The 17,851-nt window shown below is 35.8% G+C and overlaps 1 protein-coding gene across 1 annotated transcript in view; it reads right to left on the bottom strand.

The window, feature by feature from the left end:
• Nucleotides 1-17,851, bottom strand: part of syn2b (synapsin IIb) — a 69,052-nt gene that overhangs the window by 29,017 nt on the left and 22,184 nt on the right. Inside the window, exons 2-5 of the mRNA XM_051913333.1 lie at nucleotides 9,937-9,994; nucleotides 6,813-6,904; nucleotides 3,803-3,959; nucleotides 2,881-2,970 (exon numbers count right to left, since the gene is read on the bottom strand). Coding sequence (XP_051769293.1) covers nucleotides 2,881-2,970; nucleotides 3,803-3,959; nucleotides 6,813-6,904; nucleotides 9,937-9,994 — 397 coding nt within the window. The remainder of the gene's footprint in view (nucleotides 1-2,880; nucleotides 2,971-3,802; nucleotides 3,960-6,812; nucleotides 6,905-9,936; nucleotides 9,995-17,851) is intronic.

The following is a 17,851-nucleotide window of genomic DNA, read 5'->3' as shown; positions in this document are numbered from 1 at the left end:
ACCTACTTTCTCCTGAAAAAAATGTTTTAATAACTTGTTATGCTCACTTTCACTGAAAATTACACTTACAGTACAGTTTTAAGTACAGAAATACACTTCAAAAGAATAGAATTTAAGTGTGAACTTAATGTAATGTGTTTAAACGTTTTACATGTTAATTGCAATGTATTGTAGTTTAAATTTACAGTAAATTAAATGCAATTGATTAACTTTATGAAGTTCTAATCAAGTGCTTCAGTACATCATAATTACTTCTAGCGAAATAAGGTTAAAGTTAAAATGTACCAACAAGCATTTGTGGTAAACTCAAATATACTTTAATGTGATTTCTATTGAAACGTGCATTTAAATCTATTTGTAATTACACATTTGTAAATGTGTTATTGTTAATTAATATTACTCCGTACTTAAATGTATAATTACACTGGAAGAAGGACACATTAAAATAAAGTGTAACCAAAAACATTTAATTTGACATTACAAAGTGCACTTTTTAAATGAGTAGTTAAGTGTGTTAAGAAACAATCATTAAAGTGTACTTTCTTTAAGCACACTTACAGTAAGTGACCTTATATTTCATTAATATTATAATATCTTCAAGTCGTTTTTTTAAAAACACTTTTAATATTTGAAGTTCACTACAAGAGCACTTAATAGTGTTGAATGTGCATTCAACACTATTAAGTGCACTTCTTTTTCAGAAGGGTGTATTTTTTTTTTTGTCATCAGGACATAACTAATAACATAACTAATCTAAACTTATAATACATATTATTTGCCATACCATATAGCGTAAAAAAAAAAAAAAATATATATATATATATATGTATATATAGTATACAAAATCAATAGCTTGCTATATTTAGTTCACAAACACTGCATAGTTTCCAATGCTGCATGTTCACTTCTCTGTGTTTAAAGGGGACCTATAACGCCCCTTTCACAAGATGTAATATAAGTCTCTGGTGTCTCCAGAATGTGTCTGTGAAGTTTCAGCTCAAAATACCCCACAGATCATTTATTATACATGTTGTAAATGCCCATTTTTGACTGGAAGGAAAAATATGCTGTTTTCGAGCTCTTTAACCTCTTGCACTCATGCAGAACTAAATAGAAACCTCCCATAATACTTTAGAGGCAATCTAGCAACCACTCAGAACACCTTAGGATCCCTCAAACAACCACTGAGAACAACATACTCTTTACACTTCAAATCTCTCTTCATTGCATGCAGGCCTGCTCTCAGAGTCTGTTACACACCTTTGAAATGAGGGTTGTGAGTGACTACATGATGTACCTGATGATGTGGACATTTAACTTATAATAATTGGCATTAGAAATAACAGTACTGGATTATTAGCATGATGCTTTTACTTTTAGGTCCTGATTATATGATTTTCTATTTGAAAAAGGAATGAAGAGCAAAAAAAAAAAAAAAAAAAATTTTTTGAATAAAATATGGCCAAAATCTGAAAGGCCATTTTCAACTGATTGGTCAATCCATTCCATCTTCTATAATGCCGTGAAATTAGGAAGATGCTGCAGTGGTCCTTTTCCACATTTACAGATCTAAATGAATCTTTAGCATTTTATCTGCATAATTTTGGCTTGCTGTAGTTTAATTCTTAAACGCATGAATGTTTCGTCAATCATTATTACATATACAGGTCTTTAGCGACCCGGATCTATATCTAACACGGATGGATCTCTAACTGATACAATAGCATAAAACTATCCTGATTTTTAAATAACAATTACAAAAGAATAAAAAAAAAAGCATATTTCGTTACTTTTTGAAACTTGGAAGGGTTCGATTTGAGCATCATCGCTGTCGTCATCATCAGAGCTCATTTCCATTCACCATCTCAACCAAAACTATAATTTTCAGTTTCTTCAGAATCAATATTTTGATCACTGATAGCTTCTTCACCAGATCCACCATCAGCGACACCAATATTTGTTTGCGTAGGATAGCGAATGACATCCCGGGTCGATAAAGACCTTTAAGGGTCAATGTGTACTTTTTTAAAAAAAAAAAAAGTAAAACAACATGAAATAAAAACGGACAGGAATTAGAAAAGCTGCCATCTGTGTCTTTATCTCTCTCCATTATAAAGCAACGCTCATGTTTTGCAATAGGGTGATCGTTTGGCCGTTTGCGGCGCATCATGCTGATTGTGAAACCATGTGATTTCAGCATGAGACGCAGCTGCGCATCTTAGTCCAGAAGAAACCGCCATATAGTTTTAGTTCTGAAGTGTGAATGTTTTGGCCTAAACACAGTATGATTTCCTTTACATCTGTAGAGAGCATCACTGCATTGCCTTACAGATATAAATGATACACTTTTTAAAGCAAAATTCTGTCATCACCCTCATGTCGTTCCAAACCTTCTGGGGAACACAAAACAAGATATTTTGTGTGTTTTTGTCAAATGTCACTATAACTGTTTGGTTACCAACCTTCTTCAAAATAACTTTGTGTTCTGCAGAAGAAAGAAAGGCATTTGAGTAAAAATCAAGAATACAGTAAGAATGCAGATATTTGGCAGGCACTTTTTATTTTGTTGTCACATGATCCCAGCTAACAGAGAACATTCAAAAGTAACGTTCCTGTAATGTTTGAAGAACGATAAAATGGAATGTTCCATTAACATTTGCATAACCAGGAAAAAAAACATGGAAGGAAAAATATGCTGTTTTCGTGCATGTGTCTTTAAATGCAAATAAGCTGCTGCTCCCCGCCCCCTTTCCAGAAGGGGGCAGAGCCTGTACAGCTCGTGCCTCTGATACTCTGCCAAAAACTAACAAAACGTCTGTTTGGTTTTGATTATCATCTCTATCGTGGTCACAATCACATGAGAGGCGGTTTTGTTCTTACCATGTCCCTGTAGTTTGAGTAGAATGTCTGATCAACCAGAGGGAATTTATCTGGTCCCAGTTTCTTGTAGGTGCTGATCAGCTGAGCAAACTGGAAGAAAACAGAGAATCCCTTCGGATGAAAATGATGGCAATAGTAGAAATTGAGTCTATTAGTAATAAACACCCTTACAAACCAATTACAAGTGTTTTATTGAAGGTGTAATCTATTAAACGCAATCATCAAATACATTAAATATTAAGTGTCTTTATTAAATGATTTGTTTTATGGAGAGTTTGTTTACTCAGACCAAATGAGAGACTTAATTACAACTCTTCCTTTTTATTATACAAATGTGTCATTAAATGTCTACACATGTATAAAACTGATCTGAGATCAGGTAAAAATCATATATAGACACCGTTTCATGGGTTCACAGAGTTTATCGCCCCCTAGTGGCCAACCACTGAAATTTCGAAACATTTTACTGAAATCACGTGATGTGTGCTCTGAATCAATGATCCAAAACAAATGATTTGCAAAGGCTTTGAAGCTTCCTGAAGCACCTGTCCATTGTAATTTTCATTTAGTTTAAGTCCTTCAACTAACGTTTATATATTAATTTCAGCTTTATTTAAATTAAAATAAAAATTTTAGTAGTTTTAATTAATGACAATAACCCTGGCCTACAGTTGGCTTCTTTAGAAGAAATACCGTCAAAACCTAAAGTGTAATGTTATGTGATAGTCAGTTTCTCATGTGTGAAGTGCTTTAAAACAATCAGGTTTTGTAAATCATTACATTCTGATGGCCTGATAAAAATAACAGCATAATGTTGATTCTCGTCACAGTGAGAAGGAGCCGCAGAAATCATCAGGACGAGCCAAAGCTCCTTCACATTGACCTCAAGAAAAGCACACGGTACAGTAAGAGACACACTCACAGCCCATGGCTTGTCACAGAGGTTGTAAATGGACTCCAGTGAGTTGACGCTGGGGATCCCGGCGTACTGCAGTCCGATGATTATATTCCGGAAGTCTTCGTTCTGTGTCATGCTATAGGCATGCTGTCGGACCAAAACGAAGTCAGGCTTGAAGGACCTGTGTGAATAACAACACAAACACAGAAAAACTGTGAGTGTACATTATCTGTTTAACATTATGGACGCTCACTATTTAACTATTCTCTTCATCAAAATTATAAAATTTACTCCCATTATAAACACCTGTAGCTCAATACATCTTATAGATTAAAATATTAATTCAGTTATTGTATTTAAAATAAAAAATGCAGACATATGAATATGCATTATTTAAAGAAACGATATGTCCTACAAGTCTTCAGAAATCTCCTGTTTCCATATTTCATCTTCTGTGACGTCAGCAGTATCTCACAGGTTCTGCTGAGGTTTATAGATTTGTTAAACCAAGTTTAGTAATTGTGCTTGTATTTTCTAGGGTCACTGTCATGGTCACACAAACCATAAGAATTCATTTTCCTCAGCAGTAGAAACACCAGAAAAACAAAATGGCTTAAATACATGTGTGATGTGCAGAATATGATTATTTTGTCAACACTGCCAGCTGTCAACTCTGCGTTTATAGTTATAATAAATTAGATTACAGCTAAATCTCTGTGTAAACTGTACTTTCATTCAAATCATTCATGTAGGCTACTAAAGGGAAAGTCAGATTTGTCAGAGTTTGTAATAGACAAATGTTATATATATAATGTACAACAGCTGTTTCTGGTTCTCGAATCTGAGAGCCGTGTGACATTCTCCCAGTATCAATCCATTTGCAGTCATGGCGGTCGAGCAAATGCACCATATTTTTTTTATAAATTCTACTGTTGTTGTGTCACGAAATGTAGTTTTAAGAGTTTTTAGGCGAGATTTAGACCTCAAATATGTGACTCATATATAAACATAGCACCTATTTTACTATTTGTTTAGACACTTTCAGAGATGTGAGCTCCAGGCCGTCAGCGAGCGTTCAGCGCTCATGTACCCGCCGAGAACAGCTTCATCTCAGCCAGTCCTTCAGGAATTTGCCGCTGGCTCTTATGTAGATAGTGTTTCAACATGAGGTATAATTCGTTTGGGGTATATCAGACGGCAATCTTTGGTCTTATTAATATATTTTTCCAGAGCAAAACAATTTGGGTTAAGGGGAAAATTAAATTTCACAACTTTATATTTAGGCTATATTTAACTTAAATCCTGTACTAGAGCGCTACTTTTGTACATTTGACTAAATTGTTTGCTTGTGTTTTTTATTTATTTGATTATGTTTATTGTTTGCTTTTATGTCTTTTATAGTGGCTATTGTTGTTAAAGGGATAGTTCACCCAAAAATGAAAATTCTGTCATCATTTACTCACCCTCAAGTTGTTCCAAATCTGTATAAATTTCTTTGTTCTGTTGAACACAAAGGAAGATATTTTAAAGAATGTGGGAAACCACAGTACTTTTTTTTTCCTACTATGGAAGTCAATGGTGCCCCAAAGTGGCCAGGTTACAAACTTTCTTCAAAATATCTTCCCTTGTGTTCAACAGAACAAAGAAATTTATACAGATTTGGAACAACTTGAGGGTTAGGAAATGATGATAGAATTTTCATTTTTGGGTGAACTGTCCCTTTAATTTAAATATTGTTGTTCAATAAATATTATTTTATATAAATAATATGCCGTATTTGGTATTGAGAAAGGGTCAGTCAATAGTATCAGTGAAAGTTACATTATTACGCCATTAGATGGCGGCAAAGACTGTCTTTATGAGTGAGTCAGAACAAGGAAGTTGTTTTAGCGCTGTGGGAAATCCCCTTAACTTTTAAAAGGACAAAGATATTGCTTTCCTCAGCGGACATTCAAACTGATTTTTTATTATAAATTTAACCTGAAGAATGAATGTTATATCAGATGCAGGTAATACACTCGTTCAGTCGATCTCTCTCTCTCATAATACTCTACAATAAGCTTCAATGAAGTGACTCAATGTTCCTTCATTACTAGATCTAAAGTGACGTTTCAGAATTAGTAACGGATCTTGGGATCAACTGTTGAACTGTCAACTTGACATTTGAATCCGTGGTGGAAGGAAGTAGTTCCTCACAAAAGAGGGATTTTAAAGACACTCCGTTGTTGTTCTAATTTATTTAAACTGTTGTATAAACACAATATCACACTCGTAGCCGTGAGATGTGGCTGTATTTACTGTGATTACCTACGGCTGAATCACAGCTGTGCTGATATACAGCCATATCACATGACTACGAGTGTGATATTGCTAAACAAGAACAAATATCTGGCAATGATATTGTTTTCCCTTTAAATTAAGTTTATTTTTCAGACCCCATTTGTCAACCCCCCCCACCCACACACACACACACACACGCACACACACCTCTTCGTAGTAACAGTAATGGAAAGTCCAGCCTGACAGACACACTCATCTAAGGCAGAGTAAAGCTCGTGCATGAGTAAGCTGGTATTTCTCCTCCTGCACACCCACAGTCTGTTCTTATGGTAAGTTGTATTTTGGCTTCCTGTATGTTTGTTGAACCACATTTTGTGGTCATCATGACAGTAAATCACATCAGTTCAGATCTGACCGTTAGAATCTCTGCTTTTACTACTTGAAGTCACTGAGAATCACTGTGATTTCAGGTGTGGACTTTCAGGTTAATACCACAAAAATTAATATTTTTTTTGCATAAGTGAGTGCATTATGTGTCAGAAATATTTTTGTTCTATTTTCTTGCAAGAGAAACATATAAATAAAAGTCTTTATCTTTAAAACATAATTTTGAGCCTAGTGTGTCACGGTGCGTTTGCAGGCGAGGAGAGTTGAGCATGGATCTATTTGCAAGCGTATATATTTATTAATAAATATAATCAACCAAACAGGAGCACAAGATAACCACTGGAGAACAACAGAAACGACAACTTACCGAACCACTTTGGTTCCATTTCTGATCACTTGCATGTCCACACTGCATGTGCCGTTAGCATGAGCCACGAGGTTGATCTCAGAGAACTCGGCCTGAAATATATAAAAATACAAATAAATACATGTCATGAACTCCCAGCTCAACATCTGGAATTTCTAAACTAGAATCAAAAAAATTTATTATATGATGTGACACATCCTCGCTTTACTATATTTTCTATATAGTAAATGAATGTAACACATCCTTGTTTTTTTTAATTATGTATATTGCATAATTGAAGAGGCAGAGTGAAGCCCCGGTGATCACATGAGTCATTTTAATGAAAGCGTGTGATCTTTAAAAACAGTTAGTAGGAGTGAATCGTGTCCCGTAACTGTTCCTCATCACTGTGAGCTTGTTAACATTCATCTGTTATGTAACATGAGCTCAAACCTGAGCTTTACACACAGACGCTATAAAACTGGCTACGAGAAGCTGTCTCATATTTAATATGCATTATTTCTGCAGAATGGTCATTTATTGGTAATAAAACAGCCAGTTATACTGTTGCAGGCTTTCTCAGTCACCGTGTCTTAATTGGAACCGTTTGCTTTATTGGTCGTTTGGCAGAGACACATTCTGAAACTCTATTCTAAATGTTGCCCTTTGTAATTGTGTTCCCAATTAATTTCAGCCATCTGTCCAAGACCAAAAAGTTAACCTCTTTAGATAATACAGTCACATACATGAGGACAGTAACCCAAAAGTCGCAAGCAGAAGTGACCGACGGACTGCAAGTTAATGAAATCCAACCTCAGCTCTATTACCTACATGTTTTCAATCAATAATCAATTCCTCAATTACTCTCTGCTTCTGTTCAGGGTAAAGGACATCCAGAGAATTACAAGTATTGGCACAATTCAGATCAATACTATTGGCTTCCAATTAGCAACTTGTGGTCAGGAATTACAGTGACACGGCATGCCATAAAATGCTCTGGAAGCATTTTTGTTTTGTAACTAAAGGCAGTTTAAAATGGCCGCATGACTATAAAGACCGGTCAGCCTTCACTAATAAAGACGCAGTGGCTATTTCTGAGTGGTGCAATTATTGAAACATAAATAAATAACACAAAAGGCTTCTACTGTAACAGAGATGTGATCTAAAGACTAAACGTTTTGAGTCTCAAACCCTTCACGAGTCACTATCTTGAGCTGTGATGTCAAAGACAACAGACCAAAAAACAATTTCAGGCTTTTAAGAGCATGTAAAATTGTTACTGGCATATGTTACTTTCAAGAAATACTTTCACAAACAAATGTTTTGAAATGACTGTCAATGGAGAATGAAGGTTTTTTTCCCCAAGAATTGTGTAGTTTTTTGGTATCCTAATGACTTGGGTAAAAAAACAACAACAACAACATTTAAAAAAAATCTTTTGTGTTCTTTGGAAGAAAGTATAGAGGTTTGAACCGACATGAGAGCGAGTAATCAATATGTGGTAAAAATGACGTCAACTCAAAATGGCCGCCCTCAAACTCTGAATCAGCCAATAGCGAGCCTGCAAGGGTGAAGTTACTGCAGCATGACACCAATCATTTAATGTAATTATAATAAAATCATTTAATTAAGACACTGAAACTTTAATATGTAAATTATTATTTTTTTTTAAAAAATGCTTTGCATTGTGCAAAATTATCACAAAGTAGTATTGACGGTGTGGAATGCTTTTCTGTTGATGAATGTCTCCTCATTTACAGTTGAAACGATGATGTGAACACGAGTTGATAAACGGCTCCAATGAATCCAGGGAAGCCCCGAAGTGTTCATAAAAGTGGCTTGATTTTGCCGCGTGGTTTGACGGTCAGTTGGAAAGTCAATGAACTGCCGTAGAATAGTGACCAAATGTGACATATTCATCCTTTATTCAAATATTATTAAAAATGTCTTAAAGATTCTGTAAGTCTCCCAGGTGAAAAAAGTACATTTCTATAATGTACTTAAAGTGCTCTATTTTTGTGTGCTAATTTTGTACTTAATATACTAAAAATTCTTGTTTAGTACTTCTTAAGATAATCTTAAGAACATCTTAAGAAGTGTGCTCAACTGTGCTATTTTGAGACACCATGAAATATGAACTTAAATGTGCTTTTAATATACTATATCTGTATTTAAAAAATGTTTTTAGATACCACTTATAGTACATTTGAACCCATAGTGTACTACAAGTGGTAACTAAATACATTTTTTAAATACAGAGATAGTATATTAAAAGCACATTTTAGTTCATATTTCATGGTGTCTCAAAATAGCACAGTTGAGTACACTTAAATGTTCTTTAGATTATCTTAAGAAGAATTTTTAGTATATTAAGTACAAAATTAGTGCACAAAAATAGAGCACTTTAAGTACATTATAGAAATGCACTTTGTTTTCACCTGGATTATTATTATATAGTTGTGCTTGGAGTCAATTGTTTTATTTGATGAAACATGCCAAATTGTGTGACATATTTTTTGGCCAGGCTGTCATACAAAGAAATTATAAACACATGCAAAAACAAGAGATTACCAATGAAATATTAATAACTGATTATGTTGCAGTCAATGTATGCTTTTTTGTTTTTCTGAAACCTGTAGCTGTAGTTTTCCTTTTTTGCCAAATAGTTTTGTCAGATAAATACCTTGACTAAGTTTAGTGTTTTTTTCTTCCCTCATATTTTAAAATATTAAAAAATATAGATAAAAAAATTATTTATTAAGCAGCTTTAGAGTCATTGATTTGTAGAGCGGGAGAAATTATTAAATTTCTAAGTAGTTACAAAAAGAATACCTTGACAAGCTTTTATTGTTTCATCAACTCTAACTCTAATACATCATGTCTTGATTGGAAAGTGTGCGTCTCCTCCTCTCTGCTGCCATCTTGTTACTCCTAACTAGGTTAAGATCCCTCTCCAGCTCTCTTAAATAATTTAGGAGCTGAGACCTAGCCTTGACACTTAGGAACCTCTATGAATCACACTTATTCTTAAGTCTAGGAATAAGAGTAAAATTGCGTCATTCTTAGAATTTTGACACACTCAGGACTAAAACTTTACTCTGAGCGGCTTACGGGCCCAGGCTTAAATCTATAATAAATGCTTCACCTGTTCAACTTTGACGTCATAATCTCCTTGAACCTTCTTCCCACGGAAAATCTTTGCCCTGAAAGACAAAAAAAGGTATTCATGAATCATTTGAAGCATGTGTAGTGTTGTTCAGTCAGTTTGTGCGTAAACAATCCAACATCATTTCCATCCCTGCAGCTATAATGACTGAAAAACAATCAAACAAACAAACGGTATAATTGCAGAGCTGGCGGCTGGAAGACAGCTGCTGTTCTGATGCTGCGTTCCAGTCACTGCTTCTGATAAGTTTGTACATTTGTTCGACTCTCTTGTGTTTGGTTGTTATATGAGCGGTTACAGAGAAAGCAATCTGACAGCTCGCTGCGAGCACAGCAGGGTGACACGAGAACACTGGAGAACATAGATAAAAGAAGGAAAGTTGCCTGATATCTGGTTGAAACTGCGTCTTTTCCTCTCTTCACAATACAAGATCAATCCCTCAGCATCTACATCTCTCTCCAAGCATGTGCCCTTGCTTTTACAACTTTCAAGCTCATAATGCAATTGTGCATATGGTTAATGTGATGCTGATAAACCTCACAGCAAAATGTTCCCAAACTACGGGTCAAAGGAAGCGTCCAGAGCAGAAACTATGCAATGCTGCCATCTAAAGGAAATACAATATTATGTCATATGATATTGTAGATGGCAACATATCCAATGCACAAAATAAAAAAGGTTGGATTGTTAAGTGTCCAGTGCCAGTGAAGCGTGCCGCACGCACCAGCTGCTTGATTTTAATCTTGGCAGTGAAAATAGTTTCTGCGCAGTTCTGCCAGTTTCCATGCTCCACAGCTTCTCTTCATGTGATATAGTCCAGCATTGCTACGCTTCCCAATTCAGGGGCTATCACCTGCTGAATAACACAACCACAAATCATACCCTGGTAACCAGTCATAACACCCTAGTAACTTCAGAGCAAAGCATGGACCAGCTTAGCAACCACATAGCAACAGCCACCCACATCATCACTCCATCATCGTGGAAGTGAGTTTTGCAGAGAGAAGCAGCACTCAAAAGAATCACCCTAGTATTATATATGTGCATGTTTGTATGTCGGCGGGAGCATTTGAGAGTAAATACAGGAATAAAGCGGCAGCTGTCTGTTAGAGAACACACTGATAATTCCTTGGACCTGCAAGGAAAAAAGCTATCCACCTTCAACGCAGAAGTAAGTTATTTTGTTCTGCTAAAATAACTGGAGGTGAATGACACTGGAAGCCAGACATTCAATTTCCAAATGCTTTTAAAAATGAGGTGGATATATGATTACATAATGAACAACAGCGCCGCACTGACAAAGAAAATGAACACCAGCAGCTATAGAGAACTCAAGTAATAATAAAGGACAATCTTACCATATATGAGTGTATACATGCTGCAGTCGTGCACTAATAAGAGAAGCATTTATTTATATATATATGTATATACTGTATATAGTGATGGTGTGCATGACCAGTGAACTTTCCTCAGCGATCTCAGTCCATCTCCATGTTTCCACCTGGTATTAAGATGCGTTTTGGTTGCTCAGATCACAAGGAAATGTGGGAGACTCATTCCCGTTTACACCTGGTGTTTTAATCCGCCCACTTTCAACCACTTCTGTCCTGATTTCTTCGAGGGGAGGGTCTATGGGCGGGTAAATGTATGGGCTTTTTCAGATCTTTCAATCTAATGGATGAAATAAGCTTGTTTATGAACACAACCGGGGATGATGGAAAAACATACGGAGAGCATCAGCTTTCATTTCTGCTCTGAAAACGCAAGATCATGCCGAACGCTGTGAGTGTGTGTTAGAAATCAGGATTGGTGAGAGAACATTGTGCTCGGTACATTTTTAGCCCACAAATTTAGGGCTTCAGCCGACAAAGTTTAAATCCCGTCTGGCTAGAGCTCTTCCCATAATGTTTATACATTAGATCAGTAGGTGGAGAGTAGACGGTCTTTAGTGGCTGTTCGAACACATTCGTCCACTACGAAAGCAATGCGTTTTCGAATGACCTTTAGAAGTGGTTGAAAGTGGACAATCTCAAAACGTTTTAAGCCTCGTTTACACCTGTATTTAGAGTCTTCCACTTGTGATCTGATCGACCAAAACGCATCTTAATTCCAGGTGTGAACAGGGTTTACAGGGTCTATGTTCAGACTGTCAGTCCAAATATGATTTTGGTGCATATCCGATTGGAATCTGAAAGTGTGAATGGCAAAAAACCACATGAAATGCGACTTTTACAAATCCGTTTCAAGCTACATCCGTATGTGCATTTCTGGAAATCTATTTCAGTCTGATTTCGCCTGGTTTATATGACATTCTCACGGCACATAAAGCGTATATGTCAGTTTCCAATCGGATTTGGACAGACAGTGTGAACGTAGCCATGGGGTCTGGCAGCATTGACAGCAGCGGTCAGGTAAACTGCTCTGCTTTGGTAGCTTTTGACATCTTTCTAATCAACACCAAACGTGAGAAGGGCTGTAGGTTTCACTACAATAACTGCTCCAGCTAACAGAATCATGTCCTAAGATCATTTTACCAATGTTTATATTAAGTTATAAAAATGTTATTTTTGAATGTTCTCTGAACATTGAATGTTTTGGGAACATCACTAAAGATCAGATAACTTTGAACAAACATTCTCTGAACGTTACTGGAAGAGCGTTTGTTCATTTTTGAGAGAAACTTGGCAGAACATTAGCGAAAGTTCGCCAAAAAACCCTATTATCAGGGGCGCTTCTTTGGACCCAAATAAGCCAGGTTAATTTGATCAGATATTATTTTTTTTTAAATGATAATGCTGCTATTGCTAGGGGACACTAATTATACTGGTGCATACAGCACATTTTCTTTAAAAATGATAAAAATCTTCATTTAGATGTTTATATCTAAATCCTCATAACTAGGCTCTTCAGTCCACCTAAATTAACTACTAAAAACTACATATGTAATTCATCATAATGTTGCCACAGAAACAATGTTCTAGCAGATTAGTATGGAAGAATGAAGAGGAGCCAGTGAGCAGAGAAGCGCTCTGACAGCCGTTATGAATCACTCAGGTTAACGCTGTCTTCTGACGTGGTTGTTTGATGGTGCGCTCAAGGAGTCCTGCTGAACATTTTGTGATTAAGTCATTATTTTACTGCAGGCTAGCAGAGGAAAACTGAAAGAAAAAAATGGAAAGAAACGGTTGACTTTTTTGGTCCATTGCCAACTCAGGAAAAGCTTTTCTAAAATCTCAGCTCATTTCTGTACTGAAATATTCTGGATTTTCCAAAGTGCCAGTGATTAAAGAGCGCAGTCGAGCAGAACAAGTGTGCTATGAATACACATGGATAATCTTTAACGGACTGACAGTAAGAGGAATTTGCAGAATAACTCCTCTGGTTATAGTGTTGTGAAGACGATGCAGTTTGAGGTCAGAAATGAATGGGGGCTGAGCCTAAAAATGCATTTGAAAGAGGTTAAAATGCCACCCAACTTCAAAATTTTTTATGTCCTCTTTATTCTTCGTAAAAGGGCATAAAAAGGCCCTTTAACTGTTTTGTGTCTAGCTGTTACTATACAGTGTATTTTAGCACAGCTGAACCAAACATAGGTTTTATGATTAAATTTGTGTCTGAAATAACAAATGATAGTAAAAAATCTAGTGATTTGACTTTGAAACCCTGCAGCAATAAAGACAGTGTCAAGCTTGTTTCAAGCTCCAGGACGTCCCTTAGCAAAAAGGGCACATTTCCCCACCCAGTCTTCACCCTCTGAATAGGGAAAGTGATTTCATGCCCTCCTCTGCGTCACTGCAGCTTACCAACCTGCAGATAAAAGAGGGATACTAATAAGAGTCGACTCCTTTGATCCTGCCATTTGATAGAGGCAGCTGCCATCATCTGTGTGTATGAATGAGAGGGGGAAGTGTCCTAGTGAGAATCTCATCTGTGCTCTGGATGAAGCGTCAATATCACCGATTATGAGCCACATCATTATGGCTATATTAACCATTCTGAGGAGTCTGTCATGGGAGCTTTGATTTGGGGAAAAAAACATCACAATCACAGTGATGTATTTTAACACACAGGCCGCACACACACTGCTGCTAAATTCAGTTGGCATGACAAAATCAGGTAATGACAAGTGCGTTTACAAAAACTGTAGTCTACACAGTGTGTGCAGAACCGAACTGAACAAATATTTGTTAATTACATATTTAAACACATCAGAGACATACTGTATCTCTAGACACATTTTTTTAATAATATAAGCATAAAATCATGCTTTGGTAAATCTTAAAATTATGCCATACTAAGTCATAATTATGAGATTAAAAAGTTGAAATAGATTTTAAATCAAGTTACCTTACATAGCTCTTTAACAATACAGATTGTTTGAAAAAGCAGCTTTACAGTGATAACAGGAAAATTATTAATTTCAGCATCATCAATTATTCGGGTATAGGGTCTAACATACATGTTGTTGATTTTGAGGATTTAACAAGTTTAGACAATTCTTCCTCTCCTATAGCAATGAATGAATGGAGTTTTTCCTCAGGGGGTCTATAGCACAACATCTGATACGATACTGTAGTAGACGGTTGCATTGTTATAATTTTCTCTCTAATTCATAAAGTCATTACTGCTGTGCTGTTTGGAAACTTCTGAAGTTGAAGCTTTATTTCTCGTTAATTTAGCCATAGTATCAGATAAATATCTAGGGTTATGTTTGTTCTTATCTAATAGAGTCGAAGAGTGAGCAGATCTAGCAGTTTTTAAGGCCTTTATGCAGTAACACTGTCCTTCCACGAAATGCGAAATACCTCTCTTTTTTGTTTTCTACCGCCTGCACTCCATTTTTAATGGAGAATTTCGACTTTTCATCTAATAAATGACATAGTTTTATGACTTACGTTACGTTTGTACAAATGCATGTGCAATAGTAATAATAATGTGTCAATGAGACATTTTTTTTTTAACTGAGCATTGTTCTGAAACAACACACCAATGCCAAGCCGACCCTTTCAGCTACTCCATTAGTTCTGTGTTTTTTTATGTTTTATTCATTTCGATCAATGTAGAGTATATAACTGCTCCCAGCAGCTAAAGTGCAGTCGATTCAGTGCCTTCAAAAAGTACATCCAGTAATAGGAAGCCAATCAATGCCGCTGACAGCCACTATGTCTACAGTACCTGCCAACAAGCATTCAGATCTTCCACTGAGAGATTCTGAGCTCAGAACAAGGGCACAACATGCACTTTCTGTCTCGAACCTACAGAGTCTCTAATGACTGTTTTAGACATTGTCATTGCTATTAAAGGTGAAACACTTAACATTTTCAGCACGGACTTGATCCAATTATGAGAGCGACGAGAGTCTTTGTCATGCTCAGCTTCTGTTCACCGTTCTGCCTGCGGTCATGACGAGAGTGCTGATGAATCTAACACCTCATGTCACCAGGTTTGCAATACACACCTGCATGTCATTTTATATAGTCTATATATACTGTATATACTGTATATATATGTGTGTGTGTGTGAGGAATAATGTATGTGAAATCAGTTCTTCTCACATACGCTGATCCAGATCGACTGTCAGTCCGTTTGTTCCTAAATGACACGCAAAGATGATGCTTTGGCTTCATTTGAAACATTTTTCCTTCTCAGAAAACAATATATGAACAAACTTGCACTTTTTTTTGTATGAAACATGTTACGTAATAAATAATAAACAACAAAGCATTGAATTATTGAAAATTAATACAAAACCCACGGTGGTATTGCATTACATCCAGGTTGGGGAGTAAAGAAATACATGTAACTTAGTTACGCATTTAAAATGCAAAATTTAAGTAACTGTATTTCATTAGGTACATTTTAAATGGGTGGTAATCAAATTACATTTACATCTGAAAAGTATTTTAGATGACCAAAGTGATTACTTTGAATTTTAATGTAATTTATTTCACAATTCTAACTTTTTTCCTGGCAATTGTGAGTTTGCATCTCACAATTCTGACTTTTTTTCTCAGAAGTGCGAATTTTAAACTCACAATTGTGTTTTATAAAGTCAGAATTGCAAGAAACAAAGTCAGAATTGTGAGATATAAACTTGCAATTGCGAGAAAAAAACAGTCAGAATTGTGTGATAAAAACTGCACTTTTTTCTGGAAAATTGCGAGTTTATATCTCACAATTCTGACTTCTTTTCTGGAAAATTAGCCGTTGTATCAGATAAATACCTAGGGTACCTAGCAGATTTAGCAGTTTTAAGGCCTTTCCTTATGCAGTAACACTGTCCTTCCATGAAATGTGAAATACCTCTCTTTTTGTTTTCTATCAGTTGCACTCCAATTCTGACTTTATAACTCGCAATTGCAACTTTATATCACGCAATTCTGAGAAACAAGTCAGAATTGTGAGACAAAAACTCAGTTACTTTTTTTTTTTGTGTGTGTTACATATACTTATTAGTATTCCAACGTATTCTAAAGTATTTAGATTAAGTTACAAAACTTGGGTAATCTAATTAAATATGCTACAAATTACTTTTTAAAGCATGTATTTTGTAATCTGTAGTGAAATACATTTTAAAAAGTAACCTACCCAGCCATGGATCTCAACTCTGTATTTTTTTCTTCAATAATTTGTTTACTTTGTAAGTAAAGGTGTTAAAACCTATCCACTTGAACTGCCAAAATCTGCTTTTTACATTAAAATGTACTGATAACCACCATAATAAAACAGGCAGTACAGTATAAAGCCATATGATGAATCAGAGGCCTGTCTATTACACATGGCCAGTACTCATATAGACAGCCAAACCCCATCAGTGCAACACGTGACTCTACAGTAATGCAGTTAACATTAATTAAATTCATTGTACCTTGAAAAACCTTTTGACAGGTATATTACAGTAAAATGACAAATAATCTGATGTTAAACCATTTACAGTCTGTAGAGCTATTTTTTGTACCACAGATTCAGCATCTTGCTTTGAAACGGTCCAAACCATTGTTTCTAATTACCCAAGCCTAACCTTTACTAATTGCAGAAGGACATTTTAGAACTAGTAAAGGATGATGCAGTCACTGAGAGAGAGAGAGAGAGAGAGAGAGAGAGCATGTAATTATCTGTGTCTACACCACACTTCTCAGCAGCATCTCTACAAATAGCACTGTGATTAGCTGAACCACTGATTTTCTCCTGAAGATGATTGGACAAGCTCTCAAATGGGCAGTGATTTAAACAGTGAATCACATGACTGACTGGGCTTGAAATGTGCTGTAACTGCTGCTGTACATCGAGTGCTCGGAGTTAGACATGGTTATTTCGAGTCTAAAGGCATTCAGTTTGATGTTCATAATCATGTTTCTTGCATACTGCCGTTGTTGATTTGTGTCACTGATAAGTGAAGTCTGTTCTGGATCACTCTTGAGAAGCACAAACACTCGGTTCAGTCACCATCAATCAGTCATTAAGTCAAAGGGATCTCCAGGGCCAAAGCTGCTGCACAGGCCTGATTCACAGGAGCTTCAGCTAAACTTTATAGCTCTAGAATTGCATTTTAGGCACATTATTTCACATTCACCTGCTTTTTTAACGAGGACACGCCTTATGAGGTCATTAGTTGATTCATCTATGTTCATTTGATGGTGTTATTCATTAACATGAGGTGCTTTTCTGAAATAATAGTGACTTTTTTACTACAGTGTAAATGCATGCTCCGTTTGATATTTACATCGTTAAAGCAACAAGCAACCAATTATAAAATATTTTTGCAAAAAAAATATTTTAAAAATTCTGTTAATTGAAATAAAGCTAAAATAAAGCAAAATAAAATAAAATAATAAAAGCTGAAAAACCTGAAATGAAAAATAGAAATGTTGATTTGGCAATAAACTGAAATAAG

Source organism: Ctenopharyngodon idella, chromosome 11 (genome assembly GCF_019924925.1).
Source record: "Ctenopharyngodon idella isolate HZGC_01 chromosome 11, HZGC01, whole genome shotgun sequence".
NCBI lineage: Eukaryota > Metazoa > Chordata > Actinopteri > Cypriniformes > Xenocyprididae > Ctenopharyngodon > Ctenopharyngodon idella.
Note: the sequence above shows the minus strand (reverse complement) of the source record. Positions and strands in the feature narration are given on the sequence as shown.